Here is a 23011-nt window from a genome sequence, read left to right as displayed (position 1 = left end):
ATGGACAAGGAGGAAGAATATTTATTTGATCACAAAATCTTGTGCGTCCCCCTTTGAGGGTATCAGCTGACTGTGAGTCTACTAGGCCACTTCACTTTTTCTTGGGCTCCTTACAAGCCACCACGTACCGCTGCGCTACATTGAGGGGAGGGGAGTAACCGTCTGCATAGGAGGTGTCTTCAAACAGGACGGAATAGTCATCCTGGGGCTGCAGCAGAGGCAGACAGGAGGGACTGGTCAGAGAGCTCCAGGCGAGCCCCCCGCCCGACAGCACCACCACTAAGCTTAGTGACAGGAACCTCTGGCTCGTGGCCCCCAGACGCTCCTGTCCTCATAGTCACTCATAAGTGGCGATGTGTCAGCGCAGTCCCTGTTACTACAGAACTCCTTCCTCAGCAGCAAAAAGCCAAGGGTAAGGGATGAAGAGCAAGGAGACCACCACCTACATGGGTGGGCTGTAACTGGAGGGTGTGGTACCAGGGAGCCTGGGTTAAAGGGATCAAGGACAACCTAGAGGGCAACAGCAAGGATCCTGGAGGAAGAGGCAAGAATAGCCTTCAGACTCTTTCATCAGGTGATCAGGGCATCAGCAATGTGGTCAAGAGCATGACGGAAAGTGGTTCAGCTGAGGAAAAGGCAGTGGGGCTGGAGTTAAGGGCTCCAAGACAGGCCCTGGGCATGGAGCGTCCCATCTCAATGCAAAGAGGAGGTTAGACTAGTGTACGCATCACGTCCATTCAGCTCGGGGCTCGCTAAGGCTCTGAAGCTCAGAAAGAGGAGGGTGGGCCAGTGCTGCCCCAGAAGGCAGGGCTGGAGGGCAGACTAAGCAGAAGACAGCAACTTGCAGGGCCCTCTGAGCTCAGAGAGGCTGTGAGATGAGGACAAGAGGGGAAGGAGGTAGGAAGGTGACCAGGAGCCATCCGGCCACCTGGCCCTGATGTTAGGGACGGCCTCTCCTATAGGGGCTGCCTTACCCGTTGTGGGGGTGTGTGGATCAGGGCACGGTAGAAGCAGGTAGTCTGGGGATACAGGGCCAGCACAAGCTGCTCCTTCTGGAATAAAGCTTCGGGGTCCGTCTCCGGGTTGGCCTTCCACTGAGGCAGTGGGATGATCCGCCGGCGGCTCAGGGTGTGTCTCCTGGGGGTGGGGCTGACGTCAGGTGGGGGCCCCATCCCCGCAGGTTGGCTGCCCCCAGGCTTCCATGGCCCCCCTCCCCACCAGCACACTCACTCTTTGCCTTCTTCATCAATGTCGTCTACCTCATACCTGCGGGTGGACAAAAGGAAAGGGCTGGATGCAGAAAGGGTCGGGGTCACAGTCCAAGTCGGGGAGTCATGAGAAAGAGAGAGGAGGGCAGGGAGGGGAAGCAGTCCCCTGGTCCCCACAGGCACCCAGGGGTGTAACTTTTCTCCCAGCCTGCAGATGGGTGAGAGTGTAGCCCATGAGGCTATGGTGACGGAAGAGCAGCCCACGGGGCTGGGGGACCACTCACTTGTTGGTGGCGTGGCTGTAACTGACCACCTCGGCCAGGATCCACTGCTCATCCCCGTCCACGGCCTTCACCCGGGCAGCCACCTTGTCTCCAGGTTTGGCCACGTAGTCCCCAGAAGCCGGAATGGCTCCGCAGAGGGGCGGGGGCCTGAGGGCGAAATTAAAATGTTCAGTCCCAGCCCCCGCCTTGCCAGCCCCTACCATACCCAGGGCCCACCCTCACTTGTCACCAGGCTTCCCGATCCACAGGGGCAGGGTCATGGCTGACTGCTGCAGCAGGGTCATGAGCACCCCCCTGCGCATGGTCTTCCGAGGAGGCTCAGAGTCATTGTACAGGCCCGCGATCTTGGCAGCTGTGGGAGAGAGAAGTGAGCCCTCAAAACATCAGAGATAGGGCGCCCACCCCAGCCCTCCCACACTGGTCCGTCAGAGCTCAGCCTGCAGCACCCTGGCCTGAGTGAGCACCAAGGGCCCACGTGCCATCCTGCCCCTTCCTCTAGATGCCCGCAGTGAGACCACCGAGACTGACAGATGGAGAGCCGCCAGGAGGGTGGATACCCTAAGGGGAAGGAACAGGAAAGGGCAGAAGCTGGGGTTGTGGGGCAGTGGTCATGTTCTAGTTCTTGATCTGGGCGCCAGGAACATTTTGTTCAGTTAGTGAAAAGTTTCAGCTAGTTGTGTGTTCACATCTGTGTTCTTTCCTATTAACATATGTTGTAGTTCAACAAAAAATTTTTAAAAACAAACTCAAATGTGGACAGACCCCTATCTCCTAGGGCATGGTTCAACACACCCAGCCACCTCATACAAACCCAGCTGGTGATGTGACAGCATTTTTGATGGATGAGGAGGTGTGGACTGTGGGTTCACTGGGGCAAGAGACTTGGGAAGGCCCCGGGAGCCGAGGGATCGGGAAGCCAGCACCTCATGTAGGTAAACTCCATGCGGAAGGCTGGTTTCAAGACACCCAGGGTGCAGCTCTCAAAACACAGCCAGGTTCTCTTCAGAGCAAGAAATGGGAGGGGGGAGAATTCCCTGGCAGTTCAGTGGTTAGAACTCTGCACTTTCATGGCTGAGGGTGTAGATTTAAAAAAGAAAGAAATGGGCATGGCAGTAGTAAAGGGGGTGGGGGTGAGTGCCCCAGACAGTAGACAGAGCAGGGGAATCAGCGTGGTCTGCAGGGAGCACTGGGGACCATCCCCATTCCCTTCCCAGCCCCAGACTGCTCCTGTTCCGTCAGAAGCCCCTGGACGATCCCACTGGACTGAAGTCACAGGCACCCCCACAGGGAGACCGACTGTCGCTCTCAGGAACCATCACTCCACCGGGCAGTCTCTAACTCACCAATCCGCCTCTCTTCCAACAGAGACTTGATTTCTGCAATCTTATCTAGGGCTTTCCGAAGGATGCTGAGGTGGGGGGAGAAGGGAGAGAAGAGGTCTGTGTGAAGCACAAAGCACGGACTTCCGTTTCTTGTTACGGCAGGCTGGCCAGCTCGGACCAAGCCTGCTGCTGGAAACCATCAACCCTAAGTGTGTACTTTTTTTTCTTAAAAGCACAAAAGAGCGGATGAGATGGGAGGAAGTAGTAGGATAAACAACCTAAGAGGGTTGGTAAGCGAAGTGGAGGGCTCCGTTTGCCTGAGGGCACCGGACAAACGCTGCAGAAGGGCTGTTGGGGTGCTGGCAGCCTCTAACAATTGAGATTTCGGAGGACAGAAGTTAGAATTCACGGTCTGCCCTAGTTGCACATGTAGGAGGAGACACTCTGGAGGACTATGGGGAGTTGTTTTGGCCCAGGGCTGGGGGTGGCGGGAACTTGTCCCCACCCCCTGGAAACCCCTGGAGTTCAATTAAGGGGGCTCCAGAGTGGCTGGGACCCAAGGCACCTAGCAGAAGTGCACACAAGTCCTTGCTGGAAAAAGGCTTCTTCATCCCAGAGTATGGGGGACCTCCCCCAAAGAGTAGTTCAACAGCAGCGAGCAGCACTGAATCCACTTCAGGTCATTTATTCTCCGGCCCACTCCTCCAGCAAACCTTTAGTAAAAACCCACGTGTTAAGGAAGGCCTTGGTTCAGCATGAGACCCATGAGAACACAGCATAGTAGGGTCACAGAAGGTGTCCCAGAGGGTGTGGCTCTTGTGGACCTGTCAGGCAAAGGCCAGAAGGCTGGGCAAGGGGCAGCCTCAGCAGAGGGAACTGGGCAAACAGAAGCAGCAAGGGATGAACATCTTGCCGCAGGCTCAGAGCATCGAAGCTCAGTGTGGCTGGTGTCAGACACAGGGACCACTCGGCCAGACCCACCATGGGCTTGTGAGTGAGCACTGGGACACAGGGCAACCAGGCAGAGGAGTGAGCCCCAGGAGGCCAAAGGGAACTTTGAAAGTCTGATCACTGCTTCGGGGCCTGTTGGGAGGACATCCTTTTATGTAGTTACGACCCAAATTATATTCTGTGAGGTTCTGATGGCGTGGTTCTCAGCCTTAGCTGGACAGCAGAATGCTCTGGGGAGCTTTTTAAAAAGAATCCTAATTGTTTTAAGAATCCTCAGCAGATGCCAAAACTAGTCGGGGGTGGGGGTGTGGGTGTCTGATGTGAAATGGGCTATGTACATAGTCTCAAAGTATCCAAGATACCTGTCAATCACACAATGAAAATAGCCCTAACCTGAGGAGAAATATGGAAGACCCCACCTTTACCAGTCAGAGTTTTGCCTTCTAATATGAAGATGGAGGACATCACTTCCAGAAGCGTAAAACCTGAATCTAATTGTGAGGAAACAGCAGACAAACCCAGCTGAGGGAGACTGTACACTGGCTTATCATTTTCAGAATGTAAAAGTCACGAGAAGCAGAGATAGCCTGGGAACTGTTCCACATTGAGAGAGACTAAAGAGACAGGAAAACTAATCTGCGCTAGGAAAATATTCTGTTCTTTTGCTATCAAGGTCATCTAAATAAGACCTGTAGCTCAGTTAATAGTTTTATATCAGCGTAATATCATAATTTTGAGAAATGTGCTATGGTTGTTTAAAAATGTCCTTTTGTAAAGCACATGGCTGACTAATGTGTTTAGAGGTCAGGAGGCATCAGGCATGGTGTCTGCAACATAAAAGGTTCAGAAAAAAATTTTTTTGACTATACAGAGAACAATAAAAGCAAATGTGGTAAAAATATATTTACATAAGTCTGATCATTACATAAGTCTGATCAAGTACTCTTGCCTGGAAAATCCCATGGATGGAGGAGCCTAGTAGGCTGCAGTCCATGGGGTCGCAAAGAGTCGGACACGACTGAGTGACTTCACTTTCACTTTTCACTTTCATGCATTGGAGAAGGAAATGGCAACCCACTCCAGTGTTCTTGCCTGGAGAATTCCAGGGACAGCAGAGCCTGGTGGGCTGCCGTCTATGGGGTCACACAGAGTCGGACACGACGGAAGTGACTTAGCAGCAGCAGCAGATCATATAAAAAGTTAATACCAATGCATGAATTCCACCCTAGTTAAATCAACCTCTGGGCGCAGCCAGACTTGAGAACTAGTGTGTAAATGTACTCCACTGGCAGGTAAGTTTGTGAAATACTGAGTTAAAGAAATTGTTGCAGAACTTGGCATAGCCTTTACCACTTTAATTTGCATTGTGAATCTCCAAGGAAAGGAATGTAACATTACTGCAGTCCATGGGGGTCTGCAAAGAGTCTCATACAACTTAGCTACTGAACCACAACAAAGTTACTGAAATTCCACTGGGGAGGTCTGAGGAAACAATGTTTTAAGATCCTTTACTATTCCAGAGCAGTTTTCTGGAACTGAAATTTCTGCCTCTCCAACCAGAAAGATCAATCAGAATGACCACCCAACAAAGCATGAGTCTGTACCTTCTAGCAGGCAGCCTGCCAGCCTGTCAGCACCCCTCAGGGAAGGGCCACCCCAAGAGGCTTGCTTCCCCTGGGATAGTGGAGGAAAGGCCTCTTGCTGGCTGATCCTTTGAAGGATCCTCAGCCAAGAACCCTGAGCCCTAACTTCCCTCCCCAACCATTAGTAAGGGCCTGACCAGTGTGGGCTCTTTAAAGTAACCCAGTACTGCTGCATACCAGTTCACAGTAATTATTTGATTAGAGTGAACTTTTAAAAAGAAAATGAGTTAAAATTCCTTGTGGGCTTTCTTCTCTCTTGCTGAGATAGTTGGAATTGTGCCTGCAGAAGCAGACAGAAAGCAGCTAATAAGCCAAGGGGTGCTGCACAGATTGGCCTGCCCGGAGCTGCCTACCCTCTGGCCACATACAGAAGAAGGAATCTAGCAGCAGTGCTGGCTGCGGGGTCTCCCTCTGCCCCAGGCCCAGCGGAAGGATAAACTCAATAGACTCTAGACTTTCAGGCACACGCCTTCTCTGCCCCCCTGTAACTGGTCTGTGTCTGCGTATGACCCTGTCAGGCCTGAGAAGGGACAATACCTCCCCTCCAATTTCCCAGTGGACACATCCTATGATGGATCAAGACTGTCAGGAAGCAGTTGACAGGAGGCTTCCTGTGTGCTGTTTTGGATCTGTCATGAATCCTCTGTTCCTTACTTAAAATTCCTGAATATTCAGGAATTAAGAGGAGTGGCAAACCGCTCCCAGGGCTGAGGACTGCATGCATTTCTTTCATTAGTTTTTCCATTCAGTGAGAAGTAACTATTTACGACCCTCTTCCTTTTTATGAACCATACGGTAAAAGTCATTATTTACAGCCCTCTCTCTTTGATATGGATTGCCTTATGTTTCCTTGATAATTTGTAAGTCTGGACTTTTGATCTTTATCTTTGCTGAACAAAGCTACCTTGTAAGACAGTATATATACCCACACTATGTTGAATAAAACATCCTTGTTCCATCAGAGCTTGGGTCCCCGTGTCTTTCTTTCTGTTTCTCTCCCTTTCTTTTTCTCTCTCAGGCTAATTCTCTGGGGCACAGAAGCCCGCTGAGCTCACTTTCTTGCCCAGGCTTGCAAGACCCTCGTGAGAGGGCGCCCTGTGCCTGCGTGAAGCAGTGCAAGCCCCGTGTCAAGGGCTTTATTGGTTTTCTGTGTAAACGAAGGAACATCAGCCTCTTTCTCTCTCTTTTACTTTCTTATTGTCGACTCCGGACCACCAGGTTCCGGTCCATTAAAGGAACTCAACAAAGTGGCGCCCAGAACAGGGGCCTGGTACACGTGGCAGATTCGGACGGAGTGACCTATCGAGGTGGGTAAGTACTAAGACATCGGACAAACGGCTGGAAAGCCCCATCACTTTTCTACTTTACTTCATCACTTATTAAAAGTTCAGGGACTTTCAGTTTCGTGCCAGCGAATAGAGGCTTGCCTTCAGACAGTGGTTGAATGTAGCCCTTGGTTCCCTGATGAAGGTAGTTTTGATTTAGAAATTTCACACCAGGTCAAAGAGAATGTTGAACGAGCCGCCAGACAGGGAAAAAATATTCTGATAGATTTCTAGCCCCTGTGGGCTCTCATTAAAGCTGTGATTCTCCCATTTCAAGGTAAATTCTAGCCCTCCTGATATTCAGCAACAGGCAGAACACTTATTACATGAATATGAATTAGATGACGAAACCTTACAAAAGGCCCAATTAGAACATAAAATATTTCAGAGTTTTCCTACAAGCCCTGCCCGGGTTGCTCCAAGCACTCCGCCCCTGCCAGCAGGCACAAATCACAAATCTCTCCCTTGCTAGAACCTAATGATTCTGGCAATAACTCCCCTAAGACACCTTTTGACATTAAAACCGACAAGACCTTTCTGAATAACAATAGTAAGTTTTTACCCTATACTCTTAATTGTAAGAATTTGCTACCTACTCACTCTCCTTCATGACAGAGGCTCTCTGAATTGCTGGCTTTACAAGTCTCTGAAGCTGATGGTTTCTCCGCCTTTCCAGTTTTTAGAAATCCTGACGCTCAATATGAAGGTATTAACTTTTATCACATGCAACAAATTAAAAGCTCTCCTTAAACCAGGAGAATATCTCCAATGGATAATGTGGTTTCATGATAAAGCCAGAGATCATGCTAACAGAAATGCTCGAGCTAGTGCTCCCTAAAATCAAATTACTTTTGAGATGTTAACTGGTATAGGACAATTTGATGCTGCTGCTGCTGCTGCTGCTAAGTCGCTTCAGTCGTGTCCGACTCTGTGTGACCCCACAGACAGCAGCCCATCAGGCTCCCCGTCCCTGGGATTCCCCAGGCCAAGAATACTGGAGTGGGTTGCCATTTCCTTCTCCAATGTATGAAAATGAAAAGTGAAAGTGAAGTCGCTCAGTCGTGCCCAACTCTTAGCGACCCCTCGGACTGCAGCCCACCAGGCTCCTCCATCCATGGGATTTGAGATGCTATCTGGTACAGGACAATTTGACACTACAGAAGCTCAAATACAGTGCCCTCCTTTGTTACATGAACAATTAAAAACAGTGGCCCTTGAAGCTTGGGATCAAGTTACTCCTCAAGGGAGCCTACAGGTAGCTACACTAAAATATTGCAAGGACCTAATGAAACGTATGCTGATAGTTTAGCTATCTTTGAAACTGCTATTCCCCGTACTGTAATTGGAGAAGAAGCCAAAGGCAACTAGAGAAATTACTTGCTTATGAAAATGCAAATCAGGAATGTCAAAAGGATTATGTGAAGGCTTGTTGCAATCTATGATCAGAAACTCAAAAGATGCAAATGCTAGCTGAAACAATGGTTGCTGCCTTAAGAAAGGGAAATGAAGGATGCTTTACATGTGGAGATAAGAACCATTTAAAAAGGGACTACCCTAAGAAAGCTACTAAAAAACTCCAAAAATCTCCCCCGACAAACCTTTGGTCTTTTACTTGGCTGATCTAGTTTGACTTCTAAAGGAATTACTGTTCACCCTGGGGTCATTGATTCAGATTATAAAGGAGAAATTCAAATTATGACGTCATCTCAGATTTTACGGCAATTCAAAAAGGGAGATAAAATTGCTCAATTACTTCTTTTACATTTCTATTAACTCCTCTAATGATGTACGGATGGGTGGATTCGGCAGTACAGATCAAAAACAGTCCTTTTGGACATCATTAGTATCTGAATTTGCCCGACCAACTATAAATATCAAAATTAATGGTAAAAGATTTTCTGGTCACCTCGACACTGGATCTGATATTACTATTATTTCCAAACATTTATGGCCCAAATCCTGGCCTGTACAAAAAATTTCTTGCCTAATTGCAGGGATTTCTCAAACCAATTTATCAGAGTACTCAAATTTACCCACGTGAGGGACCAGAAAGCCAACCTGCAACATTAAGACCTTATGTGATAGATGCATCCCTTAATCTAATATGAAGGGACTTACTTAGGCAATGGCAAACTCAGATATACATTCCACGTCTTTCCTAGGGGCCACTGCTCATTTAAGAAACAATACAATTATTAAAATAACTTGGAAGAATGACAAGCCTATTTGGACAGAGCAGTGGCCCCTCAAGAATGAGAAATTACAGGTGGCTAAGGAACCACCCTTATGGCAGAAAGTGAAGAGGAACTAAAAAGCCTCTTGATGAAAGTGAAAGTGGACAGTGAAAAAGTTGGCTTAAAGCTCAACATTCAGAAAACGAAGATCATGGCATCCGGTCCCATCACTTCATGGCAAATAGATGGGGAAACAGTGGAAACAGTGTCAGACTTTATTTTGGGGGGCTCCAAAATCACTGCAGATGGTGACTGTAGCCATGAAACTAAAAGACACTTACTCCTTGGAAGAAAAGTTATGACCAACCTAGACAGCATATTCAAAAGCAGAGACATTACTTTGCCAACTAAGGTCCATCTAGTCAAGGCTATGGTTTTTCCTGTGGTCATGTATGGATGTGAGAGTTGGACTGTGAAGAAGGCTGAGCGCCAAAGAATTTATGCTTTTGAAGTGTGGTGTTGGAGAAGACTCTTGAGAGTCCCTTGGACTGCAAGGAGATCCAACCAGTCCATTCTGAAGGAGATCAACCCTGGGATTTCTTTGGAAGGAATGATGCTAAAGCTGAAACTCTAGTACTTTGGCCACCTCATGTGAAGAGTTGACTCATTGGAAAAGACTCTGATGCTGGGAGGGATTGGGGGCAGGAGGACAAGGGGACGACCGAGGATGAGATGGCTGGATGGCATCACGGACTCGATGGACATGAGTCTGAGTGAACTCTGGGAGTTGGTGATGGACAGGGAGGCCTGGCCTGCTGCGATTCATGGGGTCGCAAAGAGTTGGACACGACTGAGCGACTGAAACTGAAAGAACTTATAGATACACAACTAGAATTAAAGCATATTGAGGAATCTTGTTCTCCTTGGAACTCTATTTTTGTTATAAAAAAGAAATCTAACAAATGGTGTCTCTTAACAGACCTTAGAAAAGCTAATCCATCTATGAAACCTATGGGTGCATTACAACCAGGAATCCCATCTCCTACCACTATTCCTCAAAATTGGCACATTATTATTATTGATTTACAAGATTGCTTTTTTAATATCCCTTTATACCCTTTAGACCTAGAGAGATTCGCTTTCTCTCTCGCTTATCCTCATCATATTGGACCTCATAAACGGTACCAATGGACTGGACTGCCACAGGGGACGATGAATTCTCCCACCATGTGTCAGTACTACGTAGCTAAAGCCCTTGAGCCTGCGAGAAAACAATTTCCTAACTTTCTTGTTATTCACTATATGGATGATATATTGTTTTTTGCTCCATCTATCTTAGAAACTCAACACATGTTTGATATAGCTCAACTATGCTTAAAAAACTCTGGATTAATCATTGCCCCTGAAAAAATTCAAACCTCTACACCTTACCATTGCTTGGGGTTTGTTGTTAACAGACAATGTATTACTCCTCAACTAACTCAGATCCGTACTGATAAATTATCAACCTTAAATGATTTTCAAAGGCTCTTAGGTGATATAAATTGGATTAGACCTTCTTTGCTGCTGCTGCTGCTAAGTCGCTTCAGTTGCGTCCGACTCTCTGCAACCCCATAGACGGCAGCCCACCAGGCTCCCCCGTCCCTGGGATTCTCCAGGCAAGAGCACTGGAGTGGATTGCCATTTCCTTCTCCAATGCATCAAAGTGAAAAGTGAAAGTGAAGTTGCTCAGTCGTGTCCGACTCTTCGAGACCCCATGGACTGCAGCCCACCAGGCTCCTCCATCCATGGGATTGTCCAGGCAAGAGTACTGGAGTGGGTGCCATTGCCTTCTCCAAGACCTTCTTTGGGCATTGCTAATTATCAACTCAATTTAATACTTTAAAAGGAGATCCTGATTTAAATAGCCCTCATTCACTTTCTCAAGAGGCACGAGACGAACTCTATTTAGTGCAAAATAACTTACAAAAACAATTTCTTACCCGAATCAAACTAGATTTACCTCTAAAATTATTTATACTCCCCTCTCTTCATTCTCCCACAGGACTTCTTACCCAACAAGAACACCCAGTAAAATGGATCTATACCCATTTTAGGGGAATAAAGTCACGTACATCCTACCTTGATTTAATTGCTCTAATCATTATCAATGGAAGAAATAGGACTAAAACTCTAATTGGCTCTGATCCTCATAAAATTGTAGTACCTATCAATAAATCTCAATTTGAGAACGCATTACAAACTTCTACTGATTTCCAAATAGTTTTTCTGGAATATTTTGGAGAAATTTCATTTCATTATCCTTCTGGTAAGCTGTGGAATTTCTTCAAAAATACTGAGTTTATCATTTCTCGCATTATCAGCTCACAGCCTATACCACAAGCTGAGGTTTTTTTAATATAGATGGGACTAAAAATGCCAAAGCTTCATTCTGGTCTCTTAAGGAATATAAAGTCTTTTATACTAAATCTCATTCTGCTCAACAAAAATGAATTATATGCTCTTATTCAAGTTATTTGCCTACATCCTTACCCCCTTAATATAGTCTCTGACTCTATATTCAGTTTTTGTATTACAAAATATAGAAATCTCCACCATAAACTCCCATCAGCCTATTACTCAACAACTCTTTTTCGAACTACAATCTGTTGTTAGAAACCGCAGTTCTCCCATTTATATTACACATATTCGAGCCTTCCCGGCCCCATGACTCATGATACTCCAGAGGAAAAGCATGCTCTGTTGCATAACAATGCCGGCTCCCTACACCAGCTATGGAAAACCCCATGCTGCCAGGCTGAAGAAATTAGTAGTAATTGCTCTACTTGTAGATCTCTACATCTTCGACCCATTGCACAGGAGATTAATCCTCGCGGTTTGCAACCTAATGAACTATGGCAAATGGATGTAACTCATTGCCCTGAACTTTCTCCATTTTCTTTCTTGCATGTCTGTATCGACACTAATTCTTCTTTTATTTGGGCCACACCTCTTCGTGGTGAGGCTACCCAACACGTTACAACTCACTTATTAGCTTGTTTTGCTGTAATGGGAACTCCTAGTTCTATAAAAACAGACAATGGCCCTGCCTGTATTTCTAGACACTTTAAACAATTTTCACAATCTTTTTCTATTAATCATATTACAGGTATTCTGTATAATCCACAAGCACAAGGCATAGTCGAACGAGCACATCACACACTAAAGTTGCGAATAAAAAATTTAAAAAGGGAGAATACACAGGAACACTACTACTGTCTTCCTTATCTAAAGCAGACTTTACTAGATTCCAACGTAAGATATTTTCTAAACCTATCACTATTGTTAATACAGCTTTGTTTTAAATTTTTTAAACTTACCACAGGGAGATATCTTAACAAGAGCAGAAAAGCATTTCGGGGAATTGAAGGACACTTCTCTTCCTCTGCCCATTTGGTATCAAGACGGGTTAACAAAACAGTAGAAATCTGGGAAACTAATCTTACAGGGAAAGGGGTATGCTTGTATTTCCCCAGATGGATCCAACGAACTCACATGGCTTCCTCTTTGGAAGATTTGACCCAAGGGGCCTCTGGCCTTCAAAATAGAGATGAAACAACAAAAGCCCCAGGAGGAAGAAATTCCAATACGGGCCATGGCAGCTCTAAAGCTCTCCGGGAAGCACTGCCCTTGGTGGCATCAACCTTGTGATCTCCCCACTTGGGGACAAATAAAACCCTTACTAATCGAGCTGAAAATTTGGTCTCTCAACAGGGAATGCCTCAGAGTCCTGAATACATTCTGGCAATGCTCAGTCTGCTTGCCTGTGCCTCCCCTGTTCAAGCTCTAACTAATCATACTTACTGGGCTTACATACCCAACCCCCCTCTACTACAGGTGGTCAAATGGACGGAGAGAGGACCAATCGTTTCAACCAATGATTCTATACATATGCCTGCTCCCTGGAACATTAAAGGGCCCTCACACCCTGAAGTAGAATGAAAACTAATTAATATTTCTCTAGGTTGTGAAGTCCTTCCTTTGTGCCTGGGCCCAGCATAATTATGCATAAACGTTAGCCGACAAACTTGAGCTTTTGCCCTGCCTCCCAAAAAAGATTTTTGGACGTTGTTTGGATTATTTACTGCCTTTTCTTTGTCTGTGAACCATGTTTATACTACTGAGACTTTAGGGAAAGAGTTAGGGAAAGAACAAAGAACATTACGCAAAGGGTTTACTTATAAGAACTTTACATATACTCCTGTTTGTTGGGACAAATGTCAAGCCAAATCAGGAAAATTAATGTTTGTCGCTAATCATATGACTGTCGATTGGGGACCCCATGGTACGTGGTTATCTAACTGCTCAGATGATGTTAACAGCACTGTGTAACTACACTGCTCAAGCGGCATGGAAGGAAGGTTAATGACACTGTGATGGAGCATTACCACAACAAAGGACTTCTTGGGTGGCGTGATGGTGGATTAGCCCCACATTAGCCCCACCTAGTCCTAGGATCGTCCTCAATAAACAGAGTGGGCCTAAACAATGGGAAATTTGGAAACTTGCTGCACCAAAGAACTTGGGACTTGGACTGGACATTTCACAGGGACCAGTCGTAGTCATAGTAACTATTTATTTCACTATAATCAATCATATTTTATACAGGCTTGTGTCCCACTTCCTTTTGTTATAGCCATAGGAAATTTACAATTCAGTAAGACTTTATGTTCTGTAACTTGTATTAATTGCAAACTATATACTTAAGTCCTCTATTTCTTTAAGAAATGATTCTCTCTTGATTCTTCGCTCTCGACGTAATTTGTGGTTACTGATAAATCTCCAACAACCCTGGGAAGAAGGTCCCATGGCTGGACTTGCTTCCAGACTACTTACTAAACTGCTCCAATGATCTAAACGATTCATTGGATGGCTGATTCTTGGGGTTGACAGCTATTTGCACCACTGCTGCTGTTGCTGCTTTACACACCTCGATTCAAACACATAATTTTATCCAAAATTGGACTGAAGATGCTCATAATATGTGGGCTACTCAGGCTCAGGTAGATGAGGATATTCAAGAGGAAATATAGGAACTAAAAACAGCCATCAAATGGGTCGGAGATCAATTAATAGATTTGCAAAAACAAGTGATACTAAAATGTGATTGGAATTTTACTCAATTTTGTGTTACTCCTGTTCATTTCAATCATAGTGCCTACAACTGGGAACAAATCAAATTTCATTTACAAAACATACATGATAATGCCTCTCTGAATGTACAATTACTGCAAAAGGAAATCTTTGAAACCTTTTCTAAACGTCTGCCCTCTTCCACTAATTTGGAAACTTTAGCTAAACAACTAGCTGATCAATTATCTGGGCTAGACCCACGAGGATGGTTTCAAAGTATTACCCACAGCATCAGGTCTGGAACTGCAATTTTGGTGACTGTCATCGTTGTTTATCATTGCCTTTCTATAAGGTTGGTTAATACTAAACAAACTCAATTGGTCAGGACCTTTTTTTACAAATATAATAAAATAGGGGGAATTGTCATGAAGCATTTAACAGGAGGCTTCCTGTGTGCTCTTTTGGATCTGTCATGAATCTTCTGTTCCTTATTAATTCCTGAATGTTCAGGAATTAAGAGAAGTGGCAAACCGCTCCCAGGGCTGAGGAATGCACGCATTTCCTTCGTTAGTTTTTCCATACGGTTGAACTATTACGACCCTCTTTCCTTTTTCCATACGGTAAAAGTCATTATTTACAACCCTCTCTCTTTGATATGGATTGCCTTATGTTTCCTTGATAATTTGTAAGTCTGGACTTTTGATCTTTATCTTTGCTGAACAAAGATACCTTGTAAGACAGTATATATACCCACACTATGTTGAATAAAACACCCTTGTTCCATCAGAGCTTGGGTCCCCATGTCTTTCTTTCTGTTTCTCTTTCTCTTTCTAGGCTAATTCTCTGGAGCACAGAAGCCCGCTGAGCTCACTTTCTTGCCCAGGCTTGCAAGACCCTCGTGAGAGGGCGCCCTGTGCCTGCGTGAAGCAGTGCAAGCCCCGTGTCAAGGGCTTTATTGGTTTTCTGTGTAAACCAAGGAACATCAGCCTCTTTCTCTCTCTCTCTTTTACTTTCTATCGTCGACTCCGGACCACCAGGTTCCGGTCCATTAAAGGACCTCAACGGAGATGAGAACCCTTCCCCCACCGTCAGCACCACAGGACGGTGTCCATGCCTCAGGTGCCCACACATAAGCAGCCTGCTGACCAGACCTCGGCACCTGGCTCAGACAGACAGTCCGGGCACTAAGGCATTCATTCTCTGCTCCAGGCACTTAACGTTTAAGGCTGTGACCACCCAGGTCCTCACAAAGTTAAACTGGACCTCTGCCTGCAGTGGATTAACTACTCATCAACCTACCTTCCTTCAATGGAACTCTGAGCAACGCTGCTAGTGTCTGTGGCCAAAGAGTCATGGAGGACACCATCCCTGACACTCTGCCCTTCTGAAGCTGCATCTGGAGAAATGCCTTCTGAATCAGTGTCAGAAAATATCTTGTCCCCACCAGTCTGGGTGTTTAGGGGAGAATAGATACATGTATATGTATGGCTGAGTTACTGCTATGCACTTGAAAGAATCTCAACATTGTCAATTGGCTACACTCCAATACAAAATAAAAAGTTTTTAAAAATACATTTTGAAAACAGGAAAAGAAAATATCTTGTCCCCCCTGGAATGGCTACCCGTCTTCACTGGCACATGGAAAGTGACATCTTTGATCCGTTTCCTTTGACTCCTGCCAAAAGAGACGATTGTTAAATGAAGACAGAGGGTTTTGTGTTTTCTGCAAAAGCAGGAGGTAAACTGCCGGGAAGAGCTGAAGGCTCAGATGAAGGAAGAGCAGAGTAGGTGATGAAGCAGCATGTGCTCCTGGGGCCTCTGCAGTTTCACGAGAGGTTTACCACAATTATTTGGAAGAAGAGCTGACAGGCACCACAGCACCCGGGTCAGGGCCACGTGGGTACGAATACCACCACGTTTTCCCCACCCAGACGCAGAGCTCCTGTGGGCACGGCTGGTGTCTTATCTGCCTCACTTGCTCTTCTGTTCCCAGCGTGGTATCTGGAGGGGAGGACTCCTTACTTAATATTTAGTGACTGAACGTAAGAAGTTCTGAGAGTCTGAAAAAGTCAAATGGCAGCACAACTGCCAGGGACGTCGAGGCCAGAGAAGAGCCCGTACCATCTGGCTGCAGAAGCTGTCACCTCACTCTGCCTCACTCTGCCAGCAGTCAATCTGAGACGGGAACGTCTGCCTTTTACTTTCAAATGAGTGTGAGTCACTCTGACCTATACAAGCCAAACTCCAGGCCCTCTAGTGCGAAAGGGCCCCACAGTGAACCTTCCAATCAGGAGAAGATGGGGGTGGGCAAGGGCAGGCTGGAAAGCCAAGAAAGCAACACCTCCGACCAGAATTCACTGTGTCCCTTCCCTACCAGTCAGCCCCACCCTTTTTTGTTTCTGCTCCCCATCAGACCCCTTTATCTAAGCTAAAAACCTTGGAAAGCATCTCCTCTCCCATCTGGTCCCCAGTTTGATCTCAGAACCTGCCTCTTGTTTTTCCAGCCCCACTGACATTGCCTCAGCTCAACTCCATCATATCTTATGCCTGGTCTCCAAGCTAGGCTTGAATCTCACCCAGTCTGTTCTGTGTGTGGCAGCCGGGCATTTCTCTCCCGCTCTTGTACCATCTTTGGCTTCCTATTGCCTCCAAGATAAAGTCCAAGTATTGAAGGCCCTCCCCTCTCCCAGCCACACAGAGCTAGTTCTCACTCCCCGAATGCCTGCACCCTGCACGTGCACCTCCACGGCCCTGGCACACTCCATCTTGTCTGCCTACCCGTCCTTAGCTCAAGTTTCTCCTCCTCCCTGAGAGGGTCCCAGACTCTCTGCCGGCCCACCAACTACACTGTCCTGTAACTTTTTTAGGGCATCTGTCCTTTCTGGATGGCTTGCCCCTGAAGGCAGGCCCCTCACTACCCTTGTGTGTCTCTGTGAGGCTGCCCAGCACCAGGCATCACCATGGGTTATGGTCAAAACGGTTTGAAAAATACAGATATTAGTGACTTTATACGCATTACCACATTTTTACGTTGACAATTCTATAGGGAGTTATTATCCCTGTTTTAATGGGGGAATAACTGAGTCTCAGCTCAAGAGACCGCCCAAGGTCAAGTGGTAGGGAAAAGGCAGCGCTGCGATTTGATATACACCCTTCTGCCATTTATACAACAGTGGGGCCGGGGAAGAGGGACAAGAATGGGCTCTAGAGAAGCTAGGCCCTACAGGAGAGGCTGGGAGTCAGGATCTGCTTACCCCTGAAGGGGGGTGGGCAGGCTGGGGCCGTGGGCTCCTACAGCCCAGCACCTGGGTGAGGAGGGAGGCACCGGCAAAGCAGAAGAACAGTACTCACTTGCACTCAGCCTCCGCATCAGCTTTGGCAGTTGTGTAGAGGCCACGCAGCTTTGTCCGGTAATAGGGAGAGACTGCAGAGTAAACACAGGGAGACAGATGCATGGGAGTCTGTCATCCATCTCCTGGGTCATCTTGGGTCACCTGGCCCGAGTGAAAACTGTCCTTTAGGCCTAGGCAGCAGTTCATTTCGGATCAGGCAGATACGCGCAGGAGTCGCTTTCGAAAATCAGGCCAGCCAGTCTTAGCTTGCATCCACCCCCTCCTCACCTTTCTCTCCTGAGCCCAGCTACTCACTCTTGTTCTCGGTCTGCATCCGCTCGTGGGTCTTCTGGATGTTTACTAAGTTGTGTTCACTCCTCGAACGCTCTTCCTGTAAGGACGAGGTTGACAGGACATGACGGGGCCTTTCATGCTGCCGTGCTAAGTACTCTACAGCCCTGGCCAGAGGCCCCATAAATAGGGCCCTCATTTTGTAAATCCAACTTCCAAATCCCTAAGTGCAACAGGATTTTTTCTCCTACCTAATGTAAAAGTAGTACAAAAGGAATTAAAGTTCAATCGCAAATTATACATTTTATGACACTCCTTTATCAAAAAAGACAGTGATCCACAGATTCAACACAACCTCCATCGAAATTCCAGCTGACTTCTCTGCAGAAACTGAAAAGCTCATCCTCAAATTCATATGGAAATTCATCTGACCCAGAACAGCCAAAACAATCTCGAAAAAGAAAAACAAAAATAAATGGGAGAACCCACATTTCTCAATTTCAGAACTTTCTACAAAGCTGCAGTAGTCGAATGGTGTGACACTGCCATATTAATCAATGGAACAGAATTGAGAGTCTAGAAATTAACACATGTATCTATGATCAATTCATCTGGGGAAGCAGGGGTAGGGAAGGAAGCTGGTACAATTCTTCCCCACATCAGTGATCCTAGGACCAAGGCTGCAAGTGAAGATGCTGGGAGCTAGGATAATTCCTAAGAAAGAAATTGTTTTAATTTTACCTTTTAACCTTTATGTCAGAATTTCTAAAAACCTGAGGGGGTAGCCATCTGGCAAAATGGAGTTAAGAGTGAACGCAGTTATATCACATAATTGAAACAGCCCACTAATTCAGAAATCACTGAATCATGGCCAACTGTACTAAAGCCTGTTCATAAATCTGGTAAATGGGCAGGGCCAATTCTGTTGCAAAGGTAAAAGAAACTGCTCTGTAATTCTTACTGTTCTATGATGAAACCAATTTTACTATGATCACACTTCATTATGTTATAACACACTGGTACTGTCAGTAAGATTTAACTATGTTTTGTTAAGTAAATCATAAGCTAATACTGATACCGATGACCAAATATATTAAGAGATTGAGTCAAAGTCTTCTGAGAATGAAATGCTGATAAAAAATGACTAGCCTGAGGAGGAACTGGATTTGACTCATCAGCTAATTTTAATGCTAAACAGTTTCACATAAATCTCTCATAACGTACAGAGAGTGGAAGATGAAAGAGGAAATTAGGTAATCAAATTAGGACAAAAATATGAAAGTGCACGTAATGGTTCTATAGAACAGATTTAGTTGTTTCTTTAAGTCTATCTCGACCCTACAAAGATTCCTGCAAATGTCAGGCATATTCATCCTGATACTATTATATCAGGTATACCTCTATCTGCTATATAAATGCTGTGCACACATGCAAAGTCGCTTCAGTTGTGTCCAACTCTGTGTGACCCTATGGACTGTAGCCCGCCAGGCTCCTCTGTCCATGGCGATTCTCCAGGAAAGAATACTGGAGTGGGTTGCCATGCCCTTGTCTGTAAATGCTATACTAAATGTATGTTCAAATGATTATTTTGCTGTAACAGAGCCTAGGCCAAGGCCTAGGGAGGTGGTTATGCAGTTAAGGATTAATACAGCAGGCTAGGGTTTTCCAAGGCTAGGCATTTCAAAACAGGGTTGGCCCTTGACCAGCTCTTGGGAAATAACCTCTAAACATACCTGGAATATTTTGCCTGATAAGAGTGTCTCTGTTTACCTGGAACAAGGAGGTGGAGGCATACGGAAAGTGACTGCTACTGGGTATGGGGCTTTTTTGAAAAGGTTCTGAAATTGATGACGGTGATGGCTGCACAACACTTTGAATATTGGATTCAAATTGAACTGTACACCTTAAGTGGGTGAACCGTATGTGAATACAGCTCAGTATCGCAATATTGCTGTTACTAACCAAAAAGAACCATGAAATCCTGCATGTGACAGAAAATCCAACAGGCACGGCAGGTCATGCTCCTCCTCCTCTCACCTTATGACATCATTGTGGTTCTGGCATGTCCAATCTGTTCGAACACAACCAGCCCTCCCCCCTCCACAGTTCAGTATCACAGCCCATGATCCCCTCTAGGAGTGGAGGGCTGTGGCTTTTTACCTGGGTTTGCTTGATCAGCTGATGGAGCTCTGTGAGCAGTTCTGCAATTCGGGAATCAGCAGACACGAGGGCCATGGTATACAGGGGCGCCTGCGGGGAGGGGAGGAAAAGAGAACTTATTAGTGGCTGTTGTGGGTTTAACCATTCTTCTGGTTAGGACGATGCAGTCCTAACCTCTGGTACTTGTGAATGTGACCTCATATAGAAATAGCGTCCTTGCACTGGCAGATGTAATTAAGATGTATGTTAAGATGAGATCATACTGGAAAAGGGTGAGCCTTAGTCCAACACGAGGGCTTCCCTGGTGGTTCATGCAGCTTCCCAGGTGACACAGTGGTAAAGACACACAGGTAAAGCTGCCTGCCAAGGCAGGAGACGTAAGAGACGTGGGTTCAGTCCCCGTGTCAGGAAGATCCCCTGGAGTAGGAAATGGCAACATGCTCAATTTCCTTGCCTGGAAAATTCCATGGACAGAGAAGCCTGGTGGGCTACAGTCTATGGGGTCGCAAAGAGTCAGACACGACTGTGTACACACACACACACAGTCCAATATGTCTTGTGTCCATGTAAGAGAAGAAACAAGAGACACACAGAGAGAATGCCAGGTGGAGAGACAGACATATACAGAGGGAAGACAGCCATCTGACAGAGGCAGAGACTGGAGGTAGGCAGCTGCAAGCTAAGGAGTGCCAACGACTGCTGGCAACCACTAGAAACTGGGAGAGAGATACGGAACATATTTTCCTTCTGAGCCCCCAAGAAAGACCCTACCCTTGATTCTGCAACTAACAGAACTGCTTGAGTTTGGAATTCTAGCTTTCAGATCAGTGAAAGAATACATCTCTTTTGTTTGTAGTCATCTAGTTTATGGTCACTTGTTTATAGTAGCCCTAGGAAACTAATACAGTGGCAAGTGGTCCTGGAATTCTTCCCCAGTCCAATGATGCTTGGATTCGGTATGTTCAAACAAGTCAGGAGTACTTAGTAAGTACCTTCCAAAAGCAGCATGCCGTAGCCCCAGCTCTTGGATTCAAGCATTCTGGTTTACCCTCCTCCCGCCTTTTATTTTTTAAACTTTGCTTCCCTGATAGCTCAGTTGGTAAAGAATCCACCTGCAATGCAGGAGACCCTGGTTCAATTCCTGGGTCAGGAAGATCCGCTGGAGAAGGGATAGGCTACCCACTCCAGTATTCTTGGGCTTCCCTTGTGGCTTAACTGGTAAAGAATCCACCTGCAATGCCGGAGACCGGGGTTTGATCCCTGGATTGGGAAGATCCCCTGGAGAAGAGAAAGGCTACCCACTCCAGTATTCTGACGTGGAGAATTCCATGGACTGTATAATGCATGGGGTCGCAAAGAGTCGGACACAACTGAGAGACTTTCACTTTGCCCTTTTTTTAAATCTGTAAAATGAAGATTCAAATAAGATCTTATATGAAGACACTTTCCAAGTCATAAAGCACTGTTACCTTTTTTTTTTTTTTTACTGTAGAGGGAAGAGAAATTAACTACTAAAAGTTTCTAACTTAAGGTAAGATAAATGTATTCTGATGAAAATAAAATGCAACAGTAGATAAGCAGGATAAAAGACAATAATAGATGATTTTAAAAGCAAGCTACTGTTTTGCCAAGATACATCCTAAATGTCCATCAACAGAGGAATGGATAAAGATGCTGTGGTGCATGTATGCAATGGAATACTATGCAGCCATAAAAAAGAACAAACTAATACCACTTGCAGCAACATGGATGTAACTGAAGACTATCATACTAAGTGAAATCAGTCAGAAAGAGAAAGAAAAATACCATATGATATCACTTATATATGGAATTTAAAATATGATTCAAGTGAAATCTATCTATGAAACAGAAACAGAATCATGGACACAAAGAACAGACTGGTAGTTGCCAAGGGGAAGAGGACTGGAGAAGCAATGGAGTGGGCAGTTGAGGTTAGGGGATATAAATTTTTATACGTAGAATGGATGAATAACAAGGTCATACTGTATAGCACAGAGAGCTATATTCAATATCCTATGATTAAACCATAATGGAAAAGAATATTTTAAAAAAGAATTTCAGGAATTTCCTAGTGGTCCAGTGGTTGGGACTCTGCACTCTCACTGCTGAGAGCCTTAATTCAATCCCTGGTCAGGGGAACTACAAAATCCCACAAGTTGTATGGTACAGCCAGAAAGTAAAAATAAATTAAAAAATGATTTTAAAAATTAAGGAAAAAATAATGTGTGTGTGTGTATGTATATATATATATATATACGGCTTCCCTGGTGTTCAGTCCCTACGTTGGGAAGATCCCCTGGAGAAGTAAATGGCAACTCACTCCAGTACTCTTGCCTGGAAAATTCCATGGACAGAGGAGCCTGGTAGGATATTGTCCATGGGGTCTCGACTGAGTGACTTCACTTTCACTTTCATATATATATATATAAATATAAAAATAACACTGAATCACTCTATTGTACAGCAGTAATCAACACAACATTGTAAATCAACTATACTTCAATAAAAAAATTTTTTTTAAGTAAGCTTTTGTAACTAGGTAAAAATGGATACATGCTTAAAGAGAAAAGGAGATGGGAAGAAAAAAGGAAAATTTTTTAGGATGTTGAAATTTTACATGATCCCCCTACCTTCTGGGAAAGGTGGTTCAATTAATACATCTCCATATCCACAAAGATCAGCTTCACACTGAATCTCCCCCACCCCTCCCAGTGGTAAACTGAAATCCTTGTATGTAAATATTCATATCTTCTTAAAATTTCTGCTTTTGTTTATTTAAAAAGTAATATAAAAACCAGGAATACAGAACTGCCTCAACTTCATCAAGGGCATCTATGAAAACCATAGATAACATCATACTTACTGGTGAAAGACTTAAAACTTTCCCCGCTAAGATCAGCAACAAGTCAACACTGTTCTGGAGGTTCTAGTTAGGGCAATATAATGAAATAAAAGGACCAAGATTGGAAAGAAAAAAGTAAAACTATCTCCACCTGCAGAAGACATGGCCTTGTACACAGAAAACCTTGGTTACATGTTTACGTATGGCTAAGTCCCTTTGCTGTTCACTTGAAACTATTACAACATTGTTAATCAGCTATACTCCAATACAAAATAAAAAGTTAAAGAAAATCCTGAGAAACTCACTAAACAACTAAAGAACTAACAAAGGTTAGAGGAGAGAAGAT

At 45.2% G+C, this 23011-nt stretch overlaps 1 protein-coding gene across 2 annotated transcripts in view; it reads right to left on the bottom strand.

Annotated features, from left to right (window-relative positions):
- Positions 1-5: 5 nt before the first annotated feature.
- Positions 6-23011, bottom strand: part of SGF29 (SAGA complex associated factor 29) — a 32464-nt gene continuing 9458 nt past the window's right edge. For both annotated transcript variants that reach the window (XM_040259449.1, XM_040259442.1), the window contains 9 exons: positions 19803-19892; positions 17667-17742; positions 17371-17443; positions 2836-2900; positions 1715-1844; positions 1493-1639; positions 1231-1266; positions 975-1137; positions 6-208 (listed from right to left, as the gene is read on the bottom strand). In XM_040259449.1, coding sequence (XP_040115383.1) covers positions 92-208; positions 975-1137; positions 1231-1266; positions 1493-1639; positions 1715-1844; positions 2836-2900; positions 17371-17443; positions 17667-17742; positions 19803-19877 — 882 coding nt within the window. In that variant the 5' untranslated portion in view covers positions 19878-19892 and the 3' untranslated portion in view covers positions 6-91. The remainder of the gene's footprint in view (positions 209-974; positions 1138-1230; positions 1267-1492; positions 1640-1714; positions 1845-2835; positions 2901-17370; positions 17444-17666; positions 17743-19802; positions 19893-23011) is intronic.

Source organism: Oryx dammah, unplaced genomic scaffold (genome assembly GCF_014754425.2).
Source record: "Oryx dammah isolate SB20612 unplaced genomic scaffold, SCBI_Odam_1.1 HiC_scaffold_2, whole genome shotgun sequence".
NCBI classification, from domain to species: domain Eukaryota; kingdom Metazoa; phylum Chordata; class Mammalia; order Artiodactyla; family Bovidae; genus Oryx; species Oryx dammah.
Note: the sequence above shows the minus strand (reverse complement) of the source record. Positions and strands in the feature narration are given on the sequence as shown.